The 16,518-nt window shown below is 38.4% G+C and overlaps 1 protein-coding gene across 1 annotated transcript; it reads left to right on the forward strand.

The window, feature by feature from the left end:
* The first annotated feature begins 5,567 nt into the window (after window positions 1–5,567).
* LOC130027670 (tropomyosin alpha-3 chain-like) lies at window positions 5,568–15,145 on the forward strand. The gene is made up of 3 exons (XM_056118518.1): window positions 5,568–5,622; window positions 11,152–11,905; window positions 14,969–15,145. Exons 1-3 carry the CDS (start codon window positions 5,568–5,570, stop codon window positions 14,970–14,972), a joined length of 813 nt encoding a protein of 270 aa, XP_055974493.1. The 3' UTR covers window positions 14,973–15,145.
* Window positions 15,146–16,518: the final 1,373 nt, after the last annotated feature.

The raw sequence follows: 16,518 nt of genomic DNA on the forward strand, positions 1-16,518 counted from the left end.
TGCAACTCTTGATTTGAAATAGCTGGCCCATAAAACTAAGCTATTAGATTAACAAGTCAGTGCATTAAAGTGAGGAATCAACACACAGTTGCTCTTCAGTCTGTTTATCACTTCTACACCAGATGAGAGAAAAGAGTAACTTGACATTTGCATATTTCTTTTGCCTGCTGGAAAGATTTGTGTATTTTACTAACATTATTCTGGCAGCAGTTCAATAGTCTAGTCTTCTGCCAGATTCAGTTCATGTCCTTTAAATATTTTGTGGGCTACTATCTGATGAGGCTCTCCTAGAATGACAGAAAACAAGTTTATTAGTAACAATGCAATACAGCTTGAGTTTCCTGAAAATTTCTATCCTTCCAAATCAATGACCAAGTTATTATTTTCTTCATCTACATGTGAAATTTGTTCAGTACATGTTGCTTATTGTTTATTTTTTTGAGAAATATAGTGACATTACTTTAGGATATGTAAGAGAATAAAGTACCATATTAAAGGAATGAAGCATATTTTAATTGGAAAAATTCAGTGGACTCTAATATGACATTTTAAAAAAAATTTTACTGTTTGGTGTTGTTAATATGAAGAGCTTGAAATAGGTCAACATTATCTCATATCTTGGGCAGTAAGTGGACTCAGTAAATATTTGAAATTTAACTCATTATACTACTTCTCTTGTTGAGTTGTTGTTGGCATTGTTGTAGTGAACTTTGAGGTGGGGATGCCAAGACCACATGTTGTGGTACTTTGGACCAAGGACACATGCAGTGGTGCTGGGGGTGGGAAAGTATATGGTGTTGGGATCAAACCCAGGACCTCATGCATGTAATGCATGTGCTCTATCAGTTGAACCGCATCTATAGACCCCTATTATCTCTTTCAGTCTTCATGAAGCCTTGAATCTCAATGTATATTGCTATTAATTGATAATAAGAGGATGGTGACTATGCTATTGATTTTTATGGGTTTTTCTTGAGGGGAATGAAATACGTTATTTAGATAACTGTGAAAGAAGAGAGGGCAGTAGAGGGGGAGGGGAGAGAGAGGGAGGAAAAAAGAGAGAGAGAGAGGGAGGGAGAGAGAGACTCAGAAACTCAAGAGAGTATGGGGCTTCTTAGAGGGGATAAAGCTGATATATGTATCTCAGGTTGATCTGCAGGCAAATTTCTAGAATAGAGAATGAAACTTATGTTATTTTTTGTTTTTCTTCCTTTGTTATGTTTGTATATTGTATAAGCTGCTGGTGATTCATTGCAATTGGCTGATTGCTAAAATTGTAACTTACAATTTTTATTGTGTGCTTACATTCAGACATTCATAGAGTGTCTAAATAAAGTATTATTGAACTCATAGTTTAAATTTGTCTGTAAAAGAGGATTTATCAACAACCTTACTGTTTCTAAATCATATTTCTTACCTGCTATCTGTGCTGAAGATTGCAGTATTTAGTTCATGTTAAAGTGGATAGTAAGATTTAGAGATACCTGCTGATGATCAGGGTTCATTCATTAGTTCTGATTCAGAGAGCTTGGTTTTCATTATGTAACCCTGTTCTTAATTTTCTGCAGTTGGTCACCATAGAGCCAGCACTGAAGCAGGAAATCAGAAGTTTCCTGCAAACATATTTCTTTGGATGAGACATTTTTTATTTAAGTATGTTAAAAAAAAAAAGGAAACAAATGCTTTTCCCTGATTTTCTTGTTACAAAATCAAATACCTGGCCAAATGTTAAATTCTTTGTAAGTACTCCCTTTGCAAAAAGAAAAATCTCAAAATTATGACTAAGTCTTGTGAAGGCTCAATTTAAACCAAACAAAGGGGTATTTGAAGTCATAATGAAGTTCTTTCAACCATGGTATAAGGTTAGCATGCTTGAATTATTCCATGTCTTTTTAAAAATATGATCTATTAAAAACATGATAATCTCTCTCCACATAGATAATTTCAGAACTATTGGGGGAACATATCTGCTTGGACTCATTCAAATTCAGATTTGAATCTAACCCTACCACTTGTTATGAACATATGTGAACTTTGGCAAATTCCTATCATATTTTTAAAAATTTTTATTAGTGAGACACCATGAGGTACAGTTGTAGACTTACAAATTTTTGTGCTTGGGTTTCAATTATACAATGACCAAATACCCATCCCTCCACCAGTGCCCATTTCCCACCACCACAGATCCCAGTATTCCTCCAACCCCCAATCCCCCCAATCCCACCCTGCCTCTGTGGCAAGGCATTCCCTTTTGTTCTCTCTCTCCGTCTAATACCTTAGAGATCTTTTGTAAGGAAAAAGTACTTACCTCAAGGATTGCTGAAAATATTATTTGATAAAGTGTATATGCAATGTCCAGGTGAGCGCCTCGTATCTGAATGTCAATTGCGGAATGGATCTTGGTGGACTAAATGATTCTGTGATATTTCCACTACAGCAGCAGCATATCATGCACATACAGTGCTAGAAATATGATTCCAGAGATTTTTAGAAAAGTATTATAAAATATGAAATATTTGGATTTGATTTGAACTTGAAGCTAACAAGTACTAAAGTTACCACCTCTGCCTTCACTAGCTTCTGAATTACTATAGGGTATAGGGTACACAATTCCATCTAAAAAATATTCATCAGTAATTGCTCCCAGGGAAACTCAGTGTGGCTATTTCATTAAAGATGGTCATCTGCTACAAAAAAACTATTTGTTTCATTCAGTTTAATATTTTTACTTGGGCTAAGAAATAACTAAGTATATTTCTTACTTTTATCTTTGATTTGAGTCATGTTTCAGTGATTTCCTAGAAGAGATATCAATTTTACATCTGCCACAGAGGAGGAAAGAAACCTACATATACGAATGATTATAATCTTTGCTCGGGGCATTGAGTCCCCCCAGTACTCCAGAGAAACTCATAAATCCATGTGATATCCCTGACTGCTGCATTTCACATTTGGGTGTCAGAGTTAGAGAAAGATATGTAAAATTGGGTCAGACATAAAATGCATTGACTATATATTTGGGTAAGTTCTCATGCATTGTTTATTCCAGGGAGTTCATTTTGTGACATCTGGCACATATTCATACTTGTGACATATTTATACTTGTGACAGGACCTTATGTAGGACTGAAGTATTTGTCCTCTCAAAAAATCTCTGTTTTTCACTATTGTTACAACCCTCATGGTTGACATAAAATCTCATTTAGTATATGAATGAAGAAAAAAACTTTCCTGTTCTGATACTAAAAATTTCCCTCATGTGAAGGGTGATAGATCTTTCTTTCAATGCCAAACACTTAAAAATTATATCCAAACTCAGATTTTAGTTCTTAAAGAAAAACATAGTTTTTTTAATGGCTTAGGAAGTTTTGAAAAAATATCTTTGAAAAAGCCAGATTCAAAACAGCATAATAACTCTGAAAATATAATTAAAAAGTTGTTTTTCTTTCCTTCTCTTATTTAATTTTTGGCTGAAAAGTTTATATTTGGCAGAAAAATATTTTTGGCTGGTCACTGAATCTTGAAAGACAATTCCTTGTAAATAGTGGTAATTATTAATCCAAACAAAACTAATTTAACAAGATTAAAAATGATCACATATATAAATTAAGCTGTACTAATACCTGAACTGCCTTCTTAGCCTCCAAATAGTTGAACTTAATTTCAGTCATCTGATATCAAAGTCTTAGAGTCTTCCATAGTAAATGTGAATGGCCTGACAGGACCATATAGATGATCAAGTGAGATCTTGTTTTCTTCCTTTTCTAATTGTTATTTTTTGGTAAAGAAGATACTTTATTTATTCACTGAGGTTTACAAAGTTGTTCACAATACAGTTGTCATGGATTTTCAATGTTCGAACACTAATTCCCCTACAAAGTGACCTTTCCTCCACCATTGTCCCCATTTACCAAACCACCCTCCAAGCTTCCCCCTTACCAGGCACACAATAAAACTTTATATTGTTTAAAACTTTATATTGTTTGCTGTAACTAAATTGCTAAAGTAATTATCAAAATACTTTCATAAAAGAAAATATGTCAAGATTGTTATATCTCACTAAGGGGTTATTAAATTCTTTTCTAGGGATTTACTAAGCTGTTTGGTACTAGTTGAGCCTTCAGTGCTATTGTTTACTGAGTTTAGTTGGCTTCTATGGTACTTTCCCCTGTAATTTGGTGTGCTCCTACTGAAATTTCGGTATTGACAAATCTGAATGTGGCCTATGTGGCCACAAGATCCAGACACTTTAGGATCTGTAGCCTGGGCCAATGAGTTGAAAAGACCCCAGTGTTCTTAGCTTGGAGACCAAGAGTAACTGAAATTTTCCATGATTTGGTGTCTCTGCAGAGAGAAGTAGTGAAGTGGTGGAATTGAGCCATTGTCATGGCTGCATCAGTGGGGTGTGATTTGAGGCTTCTGCAGGGAGCGACATATTGAACCCCCCTCCTGAGAGTGCCTGGTAGTACTCAGTTGGGGTTACTGATGTGCCCATGAATTTTAGCTCCTTGGCTTGCATCTCCTCGGAGATTTAGTTGGAAATCTGTAGAGCGGGGCTGTGTGAGTGAGTCAACATGGCTGCAGCTCAGTTTTTAATTTATTTTTTATTTAATCAAACCCTGGTTGGCTGTGTGAAAGCCAAGCACCCTACCTGCTGTACCATCTCTCCAGTCATTTATTTATTTTCTTTATTAGGTAGCAACAATAAATATTATGCTTTAGAACTTACATTCCTATTTAACAGTGGTCCTTCTACAGAGGCAGAGTAACTGAAGATAAACATGAAAAATATAAAGAGAATCAGAGACCAGGAGAAAAGGGCAGTAAGGACCCAGTTACCTGAAGCTTATATTCAAGTCTGAATTTCTGTTCTGACTTTGACTTGTTTATATTTATTTACTTTGTATTTTTTGGGTTACATTCTGAAGTGCTTAGACCTGCTTCTGATTCTGTGCTCAGAGGACCATACACGGTGTCAGGGATCAAATCCTGTCAGTCACATGCAAGAATTCCTGTCCATTTTGATTAATTTGGAGGCAAAATTACTGTTTGTATTATTTGACTTAAATCCAAAATTTTGCAAGTGATTGCATTCTATTGTATCTAAATAAAAAAACAGTTCTTATAATAAAATCATGTTTTTCAGGATGTAATAATATATTGCACAATGTATACATAATATATTCAGAAATATTGAGTCACTTTTTCTTTCTTTTTTTCCTTGAACATGTGTGTAGGTATTTGAGACTCTTTCTTTTCTCCTTTCACTTCAGATATTGGTTGTTTGAAATCTGTTTTGTCATCTTTATCATCACCATCGCTCATGTATGCTGCTTCATATTTCTGCTTTTCCCAAAATGTTGGAATGCAAAATTGTATGGATCATTCTTGAAGCAAACTTTTTTGTGTTGCTGCTTTTGCTTGTCTGCACTCTGGCAAACCTGCCCCACATACTTCTGAGACTAGGCATCTTTCTGCATGATCAGCCACGTATATGGCTTGGCAAGGCTGGCCAAGGCAGCCATGAGAAAAGCACTCAGCAGAGTAGTCCAAGAAGTGCACCCAAAGATGACCAGCCCTCAGCGCCTCCAAAGTGGAAGTGGGAGGCGGGTAATTTGTCATGGTAATATTGGCATGGTAATTGGAGTAATTAGGACAAGGAAAAAATATTTATAAATAAAATATATTTGTGAATGGATTAATTCTGTTGTTACTTAATTACTATTGTCGAGGATTTATGCACAAAAATTTGAGAAGGAAAACCTGGGTTGAATGAACCATTTCTTCTTTCCAAGGAAAAAAAGTTTAGTTGAAGAGGCTGAATGGAGTAACAAACAAGATTAGTTCAAGATTTCAAGATTTCAAACTGTAATAAATGGTTATTAAAATTTAAATAATGGTTATTAAAATTTAAATAATGGTAATAAATGGTTATTAAAATTTAAATAATTTACTGATTAGTATTTAGGATCAGCCCAGGGATTGAGCTGCAGTCACCTACAAGGAAAACAAATGCTTCATCTCTGAAACTATTTCTTAGGCCCTAAAACTATTCAACTCTTATTTCAGATATTAGACATTTGTATTGTTTGATCTCTTTCTCTCTCTCTCTCTCTCTCTCTCTCTCTCTTTCTTAGAGTTTTACTATATCTTCTTGGAAAATTTTATGAGCGCTTTATTCCAGTATTCTCTAGCTGAGTTTTTATTTTTTGCTCTCATATTTTAACTTTTTTTTGTGCTTCCAAAGCAGTGTTGAGAAGGTTCAGGGCCTCCTTCTAGCAACACTCAGCCACTTTGATTGGCAGTTTGATACACAGCGGCAAAATGCTGTTTTTGAACCTATGGTGCAATTAATTATCTGAGTCATTTTGTTTTGCTTGAGGCCTCTGGGGTTTCTCCCAGTAATGCATGGGAACCTTGTGGTGCAGAAATTGAACTAGGATAGGCTGCATGAAGTCATGTGCCTTAACTCTGTATTTTCTCTCTGTACTTTACGGTCATGTTCTAAAATACCCAAGGTTTTTCCATTTTATTTTTAGAACAAACCTTTCCCTCCCTCCCTCCCTCCCTCCCTCCCTTCCTTCCTTCCTTCCTTCCTTCCTTCCTTCCTTCCTTCCCTCCTTCCTCCTTCCCTCCTTCCCTCCCCTCCCTTTCATCTTTCTTTCTTTCTTTCTTTCTTTCTCAAGATTTTTTTTCTTACCCATCGGATACCATTATAGAGGGATTTTTTCTCTTTGAAAACTACTTCTGTGTACAATCTTTGTTATATCCATGAAGTTAATTTCTATTGCTGATTATCTGAAGAATGTTTTTCATAGTAGTGACTTCTTCCAAAATCTGATGATACCTTACTAAGCACTAATATTTAAAAGCTTGGCTTTAAAAATATATTGATATCTCTGTTCCTATGACCAGAGTTTGGTATTTCTTTAAGTTTATTATGAATCAACCATTTTTTAAAGAAAGTTGAAATAATTTTTGTGTAAATTTCCTATCCATTGTTGGAATTTTCAGGTCCTTTCTAAACACTTGCCTGAATAATTTTGGGATAAAATTGGAAAAGAAAGTGACTACTTGATTATTAAGGGTATGAAATTTTTTCTTAATTCCCACATCTACTGTAAAAGCCCTTCAGCTTTATAGTTTGTTTGGGTTTTGGACCACAAAAACTAGTGGTAAAAAGGGCTTACTCTCCATTCTGTCCTCAAAGATCACTACTGGTAGGGTTTGAGGAACCATATGGGGTTCTGGGAATTGAAGCCAAATTGGCTATTTGCATTACTAGTGCTCTACCCACTGTACTATCTCTCTAGAACCCAGCAGCCTTTTCAGTGAGACCCTGATTTATACAAATCAGTCCCAGTGGCCTGCGAGAACTAGTAATGTAGCTCCCTGGTCACCTGGAATTGAAGAAATTCAAAGATTCTTGAACAAATTTTTCAGCCTTCCTATTTTGGTTATCTTCATTTTGATATTTGATATGTTTTAAAATTCTGCTGTGCAAATTATTTTGTTCCTAGTTTACTCTATTGTGAAATTAGGAATGAGTACTTACAGATTTGCTAAAAAGGTAATAAATTTCTACCCATCTTTTCAGAACAGATATAATCTTACTAGATTGATCATAGTACCAGTCCTACTTCCAACAGAAATAAGATGAGATATTCAAGTGTGGGGATTTTGAATCACAAATCACACAAATCGTCCTGTTAATCGTCAATTGCCTCGAGCAGGCCCCAGTAACATCTCCTTCATCCTAGCCCTGAGATTATATTCAAGGCTCTTTAGGAGAATGAGACCCATCATTGTTACTGGTATTTGGCATATTTGGTACACCACAGGGAGTTTGCCAGACTCTGCTGTGTGGGCAGGCTACATTCAGTAGCCTGCCAGTTTGTACAAAGTAGGAATGAGATAATAAGATGTCATAATAGGATGTCGGGCGGCTGCGTGGGAATTTTGAATAGAGCTTAATAAAAACACAATTTCAAGCTATTAGAAGAAATGTAGATAAGGTACAAGGAATGGGGTGGGATACTGGATCTAGTAACAAAAATAATTGTTGGTAATTCTAGAACTGAAGCCATAGAGAGAGGGCATGATGGCCAGTACCTGTAGGAAGAATTAGCTGCATGCGGAGGCAACTCCTTTATAGAAGTCCATCAGCCTAAGGAAGCTTGCAGTGGGGTGTTCGGAATAAGTACTGCAACTTATTATATTCCCTCTTATCATCCCTTGACTGTGCTTAGTGTTGGCCAAGTCCATAAGGAAATATTATTGCAGCTTATCCAGGACAAAAACTCCTCTTCCATGCCTCTAATGTATATAGCATAGTGAAAAAGAGTTGAGAATTGATCTGCAGAGGGAAATGACATGAATTTACAGTGATTATTTATTCCTAAAAAGGGTAAAGTTGAAGGTGTTTGATTTAAACTGCAAGATAAGATGATGATCAATAACTAAGGGAAATTATTCAAGAAACTTTGAAAATCATTAAAATGAAGTAAGCATGAGGTTTAATTATACATTTTACTTCTTTGTGACCTCCTGAAAGTAACAAATTTAATTAACAAGTCTTATTTTCTCATTGCTTCCAGATGAATTACTCCAATTTGATCTGACCCTAATATCTTTTATTTTTGTGTTTGACAAATATGATTTGCAATTACTGACCATAAATGGTACCTATAGAATAAATACTGTTTCACATATATTTGCTCTTCGGAATCATTTGGTAGAACTTTTTCCACTTGAAAAATCCAATGAATATAGCAATTAATCCTTAATTTTTATTTTAAAAATATACAAAATATTTCAAGTTATTTCAAATTCAGGTACAAGGCCAATAAAGGATCTTTTGAAGTATCTGAGTTTTGGTAGAAGTGTTTCACAAGAATAGAGCTATATGTAGAATCTTTCCCAATTGTGTTTCTTTATATTATAATCCTAGAAGTGTCCACACAAAATTTGAGTGCATATTAACTTTACACAGGGAGATCAAAACTGGTTTTCTAAGATTAAGTTGAAAAAAAATCATAAGTTCTCTTAGAAGTATTAGATGCATTAAGTGCACCCACAATAAACTAACCAACCTAAGTGGAGATACAATCCTAATCAATTTGTAAAGACTTGTATGTTATAAAGTTGGAAATTATATGAAGATTTATAGCAGGGAATCATGCAGAAACTATGGCCTTTTGAGAAATTTTCTGTAGACTGAGTCAGTTTCAGCAAATGGCTGTGTCCATAATGTTCTTAAATATTCTTCTGTCTTCTAAAATAGTAATTCTAAGTTTCAGTCCTGGCATGAAGGACTAGTTAATTCTATAGATCTGAATATCCCTGAAGATTAAAAAAATCTATAAAAGAGTCAACCATTATGAGGTGGACCTGATATCCCCTATGATGGTAGTGTTAGCCTGCAGTTTTTGTATGTAGTGAGCAATTGAATGACTAAAGACTGTATAGTAGGGTGACTGTGGCAAGTTAGGCACTTTTTGTATGCTAAATGTCAGGTCCCCAACAACTTCATCCAGGTCTTTGAATACTTTACCCTGAATCATCTTTGTCCTTCACTTTGTTTTCAACTGGTGCAACTAAGGGATATCAATGAATGTACTCCTGCAAAGAGTGTGTGAGGGTAGATAAAATTTAGAGTGGAAACACTAATAAATGTCTTATGCCCAGTTGAAAATACAGGAGCCATAGATTATCCACTGGCAGAACAGATATAGCTGTTACAAGTTGAGCAGCAAAAGCCAGAGTACCATGTGTTTCATTATATAAACATTATCTCATTATTATGGGCTTGGCTGTGCCCCTCTCCACTTATATTCTTGTACTGAAGTCCTACATCTCATTTGCTCTGCATATGAGCTCATTTTGAAATAAGATAATTGCCAATTTGCTAAGGTATTTCCTCAGAATCTCAGACTTTCTAGATAACCTGATCTAGTGAAAGGGAGATTTCAGTACTCTTCACATATTATATTAACTTAATTTTTTAATTTGAAGTATTATGATTTGCAATGTTAATTATAAGTGGTTATTTGTGTGTATGTGTGTCTTTGCAACATACCAACACCATACATACCCTTTGCTTTTCTTCATTTCAGTGTCCCCTCCTACCTCCCAAACAATAGTTGGCTTAATCCTATGAACTAGTTCTCATTTTCTTTGACAATTTATTGTTACCCTTACTATATTTCTTTAAATATATGAGAAAGACCATTCTTCACCTGTCCCTCTCATTCTAACTTCACTTAGCAAGATACTCTCTAAATCTCTCCACCTATTGGCAAATTACATACTATCATTTTACATTTGTATGTGTATGTATGTGTTTGGATCACAGCTGGCAGTGCTCAGACCAAATGCTATTGAAATTTATATAGAATAATAAAGGCCCCAAATAGCCAAAGAAATTCTAGGAAAAAAGAAGACGGGAGGTTTCCCTTTCTCCAACTTTAACTTACACATAAAACTATAGTAATCAAGACAGTATGGTACTGGAATAAAGACAGACTTTAGAGCAATGCAGTAAAATTGGGAGCTCAAGGACAGTTCCTTAGGTATATGGTAGCTAATCTTTGCCAAAGGAGCTTTGTGTACAAAGTGGACCTCAACAGATGGTGTTGGGAAAACTGGTCAGTTACACGTGAAAAAACTCATACCCCAATCTCACACTACACACAAAAGCCAAATAAAAATGGGTTAAATATCTTGATATCTAACCCAAAGCTATAAATTATATTGAGGACAACATAGACCCTTCATGACATTGATTTAGAATCACCTTTAATGATTCAATGCTAGTGGCCAAGCAAATGGCAGCAAAGATTGATGGAACTACAGCTAATTTAGAAGCTTCTGTCACTGTCACTGTCCCTGTCCCTGTCCTCCCTTTGTTCATTGATTTGCTCGAGTGGGCCCAGTAAAGTTTCCATTGTGAGACTTCTTGTTACTCTGTTTAGCATATCGAATACCTCACGGGTAGCTTGCCAGGCTCTCCGAGAGGGATGGAGGAATCCAACCCGGGTCACCTGGGTTGGCAGCATCAACCACATGCAAGGCAAACGCCCTAACCCCTGTGCTATTGCTCCAGCCACAGAAGCTTCTGTAACTTAAAAAAAAAATCAATCAAAATAAAAAGATACGCTCGGGCTGCTGCAGCTGCGGCTACCCGTGCAATGCTCGCTGGAGGCGGTGCTGAGGAAGATTCGCATCCTGCAGGAGCAGGTGGACTCAGCGGAGGAGCTCGTGTGCGGCTTGCAGCTTGAGCTGAACCTGGAGAGGAAGCTGCGGAAGACCGCGGAAGCTGATGTGGCCTCCTTGAACAGACGCATCCAGCTGGTTGAGGAAGAGCTGGATCGTGCCCAGGAGGGCCTGGCCACAGCCCTGCAGAAGCTGGAGGAGGCTGAGAAGGCCACAGAGGAGAGCGAGAGAGGCGTGAAAGTCATTGAAAGCCGAGCCCAAAAAGATGAAGAGAAAATGGAAATTCAGGAGATCCAGCTGAAAGAGGCCAAGCACATTGCTGAGGATGCTGACCGCAAGTATAAAGAGGTGGCCCGGAAGCTGGTCATTATTGAGAGTGACCTGGAGCGTGCGGAGGAGCGGGCCGAGCTCTCAGAAGGTCAAGTTCGACAGCTGGAAGAGCAGCTAAGAATAATGGATCAGACCTTGAAAGCATTAATGGCTGCCCAGGACAAGTACTCACAGAAGGAAGAGATCAAGGCCATTTCCGACAAGCTGAAGGAGGCTGAGACTCGGCCGGAGTTCGCAGAGCGGTCAGTAACTCAGTTGGAGAAAAGCATTGATGACTTAGAAGACGAGCTGTATGCTCAGAAACTGAAGTACAAAGCCATCAGCAAGGAGCTGGACCACACTCTCAACGACATGACTTCCACGTAAATGTCCACCTGCCCGCCTGTTCATGCGCCTGCCTCATGCTTACGCAGTAACTTCTAGCCTTGCCGCTGCTCCCTCCAGAGTCCGTCTTTCTGCCTTTCTGCTGCGTCTTCTGTATCCTCTAGGGTAGTCCACGTTTCTTCACATCCTCCCATTATGATGGCCACTAGGTGAAGTCTGTTTCTACGTGGTCCTTTCAGAGTGCATTAATTCCACCGTCTCTATGTGCTTGTTCCCAGCAAGCCATGCGCCAGAATCTGAATGCCTTTTTGAGCACTGTTCTTTAATAAACCTGATCAAGTAAAACTTAGGAGGCCAATGCAGTTGTCTAGAAACATCACTTAATCACTTAAATCACTTAACTTCCCGTTAGTCATCGATTTGCTCGAGCAGGCACCAGTAACGTCTCCATTTGTCCCTGTCGCGTGCTAGTGCAGCCCAATGGCATCTGTTCGCTCTGGGATCATGAAGAGCCTCAAACCGATCGTTCGTGATCTTCACGAAGAAGTCTGACCATCTGGTAGGTGGGCGGCCATGTGGTCTTTTGACATCCCGTGGAATCCAGTCAGTAACAGCTCTAGTCCAGCGGTCGTCTTTAAATCTCATTACGTGACCAGCCCATCTGATTTTTGACACCTTGGCAAATGAGACAGCGTCCCTGATTCTTGATCGTCGATGGATGTCAGAACTCCGGATTTTTTCTCTCATTTGAATGAAACGTGATATTCCAAGCATAGCTTTTTCTATTCTTCTTTGGGAGACCTGAATACATTCTCATCTTGTTTGCATAGGGCCCAGGTCTCTGAGGCATATGTTAATGCAGGAAGAACAGTGGAATCAAAGAGATGTGCCCGGAGCCGGAGGTTCTTCCTCCTCTTAGCTATTTCTTCGACGTTCTTGAAGGCGTTCCAAGCCGCTCTCTTCCTCCTGCGCAGCTCGGGTGCCAGGTCATTTGTCATGTTGACTTCTCGACCTAGGTACTCATAGCTGTTGCATTCGGAGATGGTCGTTCCATTGAGAGCAAATGGGGCATCAGGAACAAGGCTGTTTTTCATGAACATTGTCTTCGTAAGATTCAGCTGTAGTCCTACCTTCCCACACTCACGGTCAAAGTCGGCCAGCATTTGTGCCACTTGGCTGATGTTTGGTGTTATTAAAACAATGTCATCAGCAAAGCGGAGGTGGTGTAATTGCCGACCATCTATCTTCACTCCCATTCCTTCCCATTCCAGTCATCGCATGATGTTCTCGAGGGTGGCACTGAAGAGTTTTGGTGAAATGGTATCACCCGGCCGAACCCCTCTCCTGACATCAACATCACTTCTTTGTAGAATGGTGAGATCCTGGTAGTGAATCCGCAATACAGCTCACGGAGGATCCTGATGTATTGGGCTTGAATGCCCTGATTGGCTAGGGCTTCAATGACCACTTCTGTCTCAACAGAATCAAAGGCCTTCTTTAAATCAATGAACGTTAAACAGAGCGGCATCTTGAACTCCCGAGAAACCTCAATGAGCTTGGTAATCGTGTGGATATGGTCGAAGGTGCTGAATCCTTTGCGGAACCCGGCTTGCTTGCATGGTTGTCCTTCATCTAGTGTTCTGCCAATCCTATTTAGGATGACTCGAGCGAACAACTTGTAGATGACAGACAATAGGCAGATCGGGCGATAGTTGCCAATGTCATGGATGTCTCACCCCCCCCCCCAAAAAAAAAAGAAAATGCCCAACAATCTAGTTTTTGCAACTATATTATATACAATGTAGTCCTTTAAAAAAAAGGTTAAATTTATGGAACCCTAAAATTTGTAAGGAAATGAGGGAAAGAACCTTGATCCAATACAGACTGAAAAAATGGTTTTGAGGGGTGCAGAGTGATAGTACAGCTGGTAAGGCTACTGCCTTGCAGATGGTTAGCTAGGTTTCTATCTCTGGCATCCTATGTAGTCCCCTGAGCACCACCAGGAATGATTCCTGAGTGCAAAGCCAGGAGTAACTCCTGAGCATCACCTGGTGTGGTCCTAAAACTAAAGAGAACTAAAAGAATAGTGCTGTGTCAGGTAATCTTCCCCTCACTTTGAGGAATTCTTCAGACCCACTGGGGTTTGTTGATGAGTAACCAAGCTTTGCTTACCTGCATTTGAATAAAAGAAGATAAAAGGACAGCTCCCACTGGATAAACACTGGAAGCTGTCGAAGAAATGGGAACTGAAATAGACTGTACAATCAGAGTCTGGGCGTTCTTGGCCCAGCTTGTACTGTTGTGAGTGCAGGAGTTATAATGTCTTGTTCTTAGGAGAATCTTGAACAGACACAACAGTCTACCTGCTGCTACTAACCAGGCCTAAACATGAAGCTGATTCTGCCCCTAATTTCTAATCTGGATTGTTCCATGGGGTGGGTGGTGGGGCTCTCTTCATTCTAACAATATAACACGCATTCCATAGAAGATGGAAAGTTTCTTTTCCAGTTCCACCTGGAAAATAAACCTTGACCAGGCAGAAAAGTCACAGCTGCAGAAGTGTGGTGTGAGTCCTCCGGGATGTAACTCAGACACCTTATGGGTGTGAAACTCCATCCCTGGCACCCCCGCCCCTACCCCACCTACCCCCCCCCCCAAAGTGGCAGAAGCAGCCGGTGCGCAACAACATGGGTTGCAGAATCCCCACATTACCTTAGAGACATGATACCATCCTGCAACCAGAGAAGTCTCCACATGTCTTCCGTGTCAGTGCGGGGGTGGGAGCAGGGCACTTGTCTCTAAGGACTTCACATGTTAACACTCTAACAGTGCTAAAATGACTCTGGGAAGATTTAACGTCAGGCATAGACTGTGATGAAATATTCTAAGAGATAGGTTTGGCTTATGCTGTGAAATTCTAGCTTCTGTCCATGGGTCGCTCTGGACTCTGGTGGGCAGACTGACCACAGGGGCTACCCTCAGACATTTGTGTCTGCTTCTCCCCTATGCCCCAAGCTGCTTTCATCTGTCCCTCTGCATTTCTGTCTTTTCATTGCTCCAGTTCCCCGGCCGCCCTTCTCCTACCTTTTCTCTCCATGCAGATAAGTTTCTTTGCTTCACTTCTCCCAAGACCCCCTCCATTGAGCTGGATACCTGCCTCTCTGCACTCTGCAGTTTGTCTGTTCTCCAGCTGGCCCTGATCTTTTCTTCTGGAATCCTACCTGCTCAGGGCCAGGCACACACTGTGCTCTCTATTGTACAGAAGCTCGTAATTCAGTGTAAAATAAATACTGTGTAAGCTAAATAAATAAATAAATAAATAGATAGACACTCCAGAGACTAGAGAATTTATTTGCCAACCACTCGTCTCTTAAAGGGTTAATATCCAAGTTATATAAAGTACTGGAAAACTCAACAACAACTACAACCAAATACCTTTTACTAACTTTTACAGAACTGTAAAGATGGCAGTGTAGGGAGCTGAATTGTGTGAAAATAAACTTTTGTATCAGACTTTGTTTTTCTGTCTTATTTCATTGTAGTATATGTTACCTCAGAAGGATAAAGGTGGAAACATAACAAAGCCCCCAGGAGCTCTTCTTACAAATGTAGGCCCCTGAAATAACTGAGCATTTGATTTTTGTATGTTCAGTATCTATACACCTTTATTTTGCTAACATCTTGCCATTGTCCTCTAAAATACATTCCTTTGTCTTGGTGAGAACCTAAAGAAATAATTACACCTCCTTTAAAGGGTAGAGTTTATACATGCTACTGAGACTAAAAGAAACATCTAAAACATTTTTTTTCCCTCTGGTGGAAAGCTGAACCTTGTCACAAGGACAAAACTTTTGCAATCAATTATTCTGGTGCTAGTGGCTGCAAGAGACTTTTATGGTGGCCTAGAGGAACCTCCATACTAATACAACCTTTTTTTTTCTGTGCAAGACCTTGACTTTTCTTGGAAATCTGTGATACTCGGTATATGTCTGATTGATTCAATTTCCTTAAGTTAATAAGAGTTGTTACTTTCAATCAAAGATCTTTAACTGATTGATTTAGCCTCTGTTCCTTTTTTAGTGTTACATGTTTCTAGCATTTTGACACCAATATTTCTGAGAAAGATAATGAATTTTTTCCTCTGAATCATCTGAATAGGTACTTTAGCAATTGATCCTGGATAATTAAGTGGTTGAATTTTGCACTAGAATACAATAACCACAGAAAGCATTTATAGTTTCAACTTTTATGCAAGGGGATATCTTTTTACTTTTAAATGAGTTCTCAACAATGTGCATTATTCCCCAAGTCCTGTTTATGCTGTCCTTGATGAACAAGATTCAAACCAGAGGGAATATTTTCAGTTCATTGAAAACAGAAATTGCTGGCGAAAATGAAAAGACATTCATGGTAGCCTACACAGCACAATATAAATGATATTTAATTAACGCTTTTGAGACTCTATTGTTAAGACAGATTTTATGTTTATTTATATTTTATTTTTCACAATTAATGAAAATAAGAAAAAGCATCTTGAATTTAAATAAAAACATGTAAATATTGAGACTATTAAACCAAAACCTCTATTTTAGTTCATAATCCACATAACATTCAATTAAATAATTGCTAAATATACTTTTTTTTGTTATTC

This window comes from Sorex fumeus, unplaced genomic scaffold (genome assembly GCF_029834395.1).
Source record: "Sorex fumeus unplaced genomic scaffold, SorFum_2.1 ptg000037l, whole genome shotgun sequence".
Taxonomy (NCBI): Eukaryota; Metazoa; Chordata; class Mammalia; order Eulipotyphla; family Soricidae; genus Sorex; species Sorex fumeus.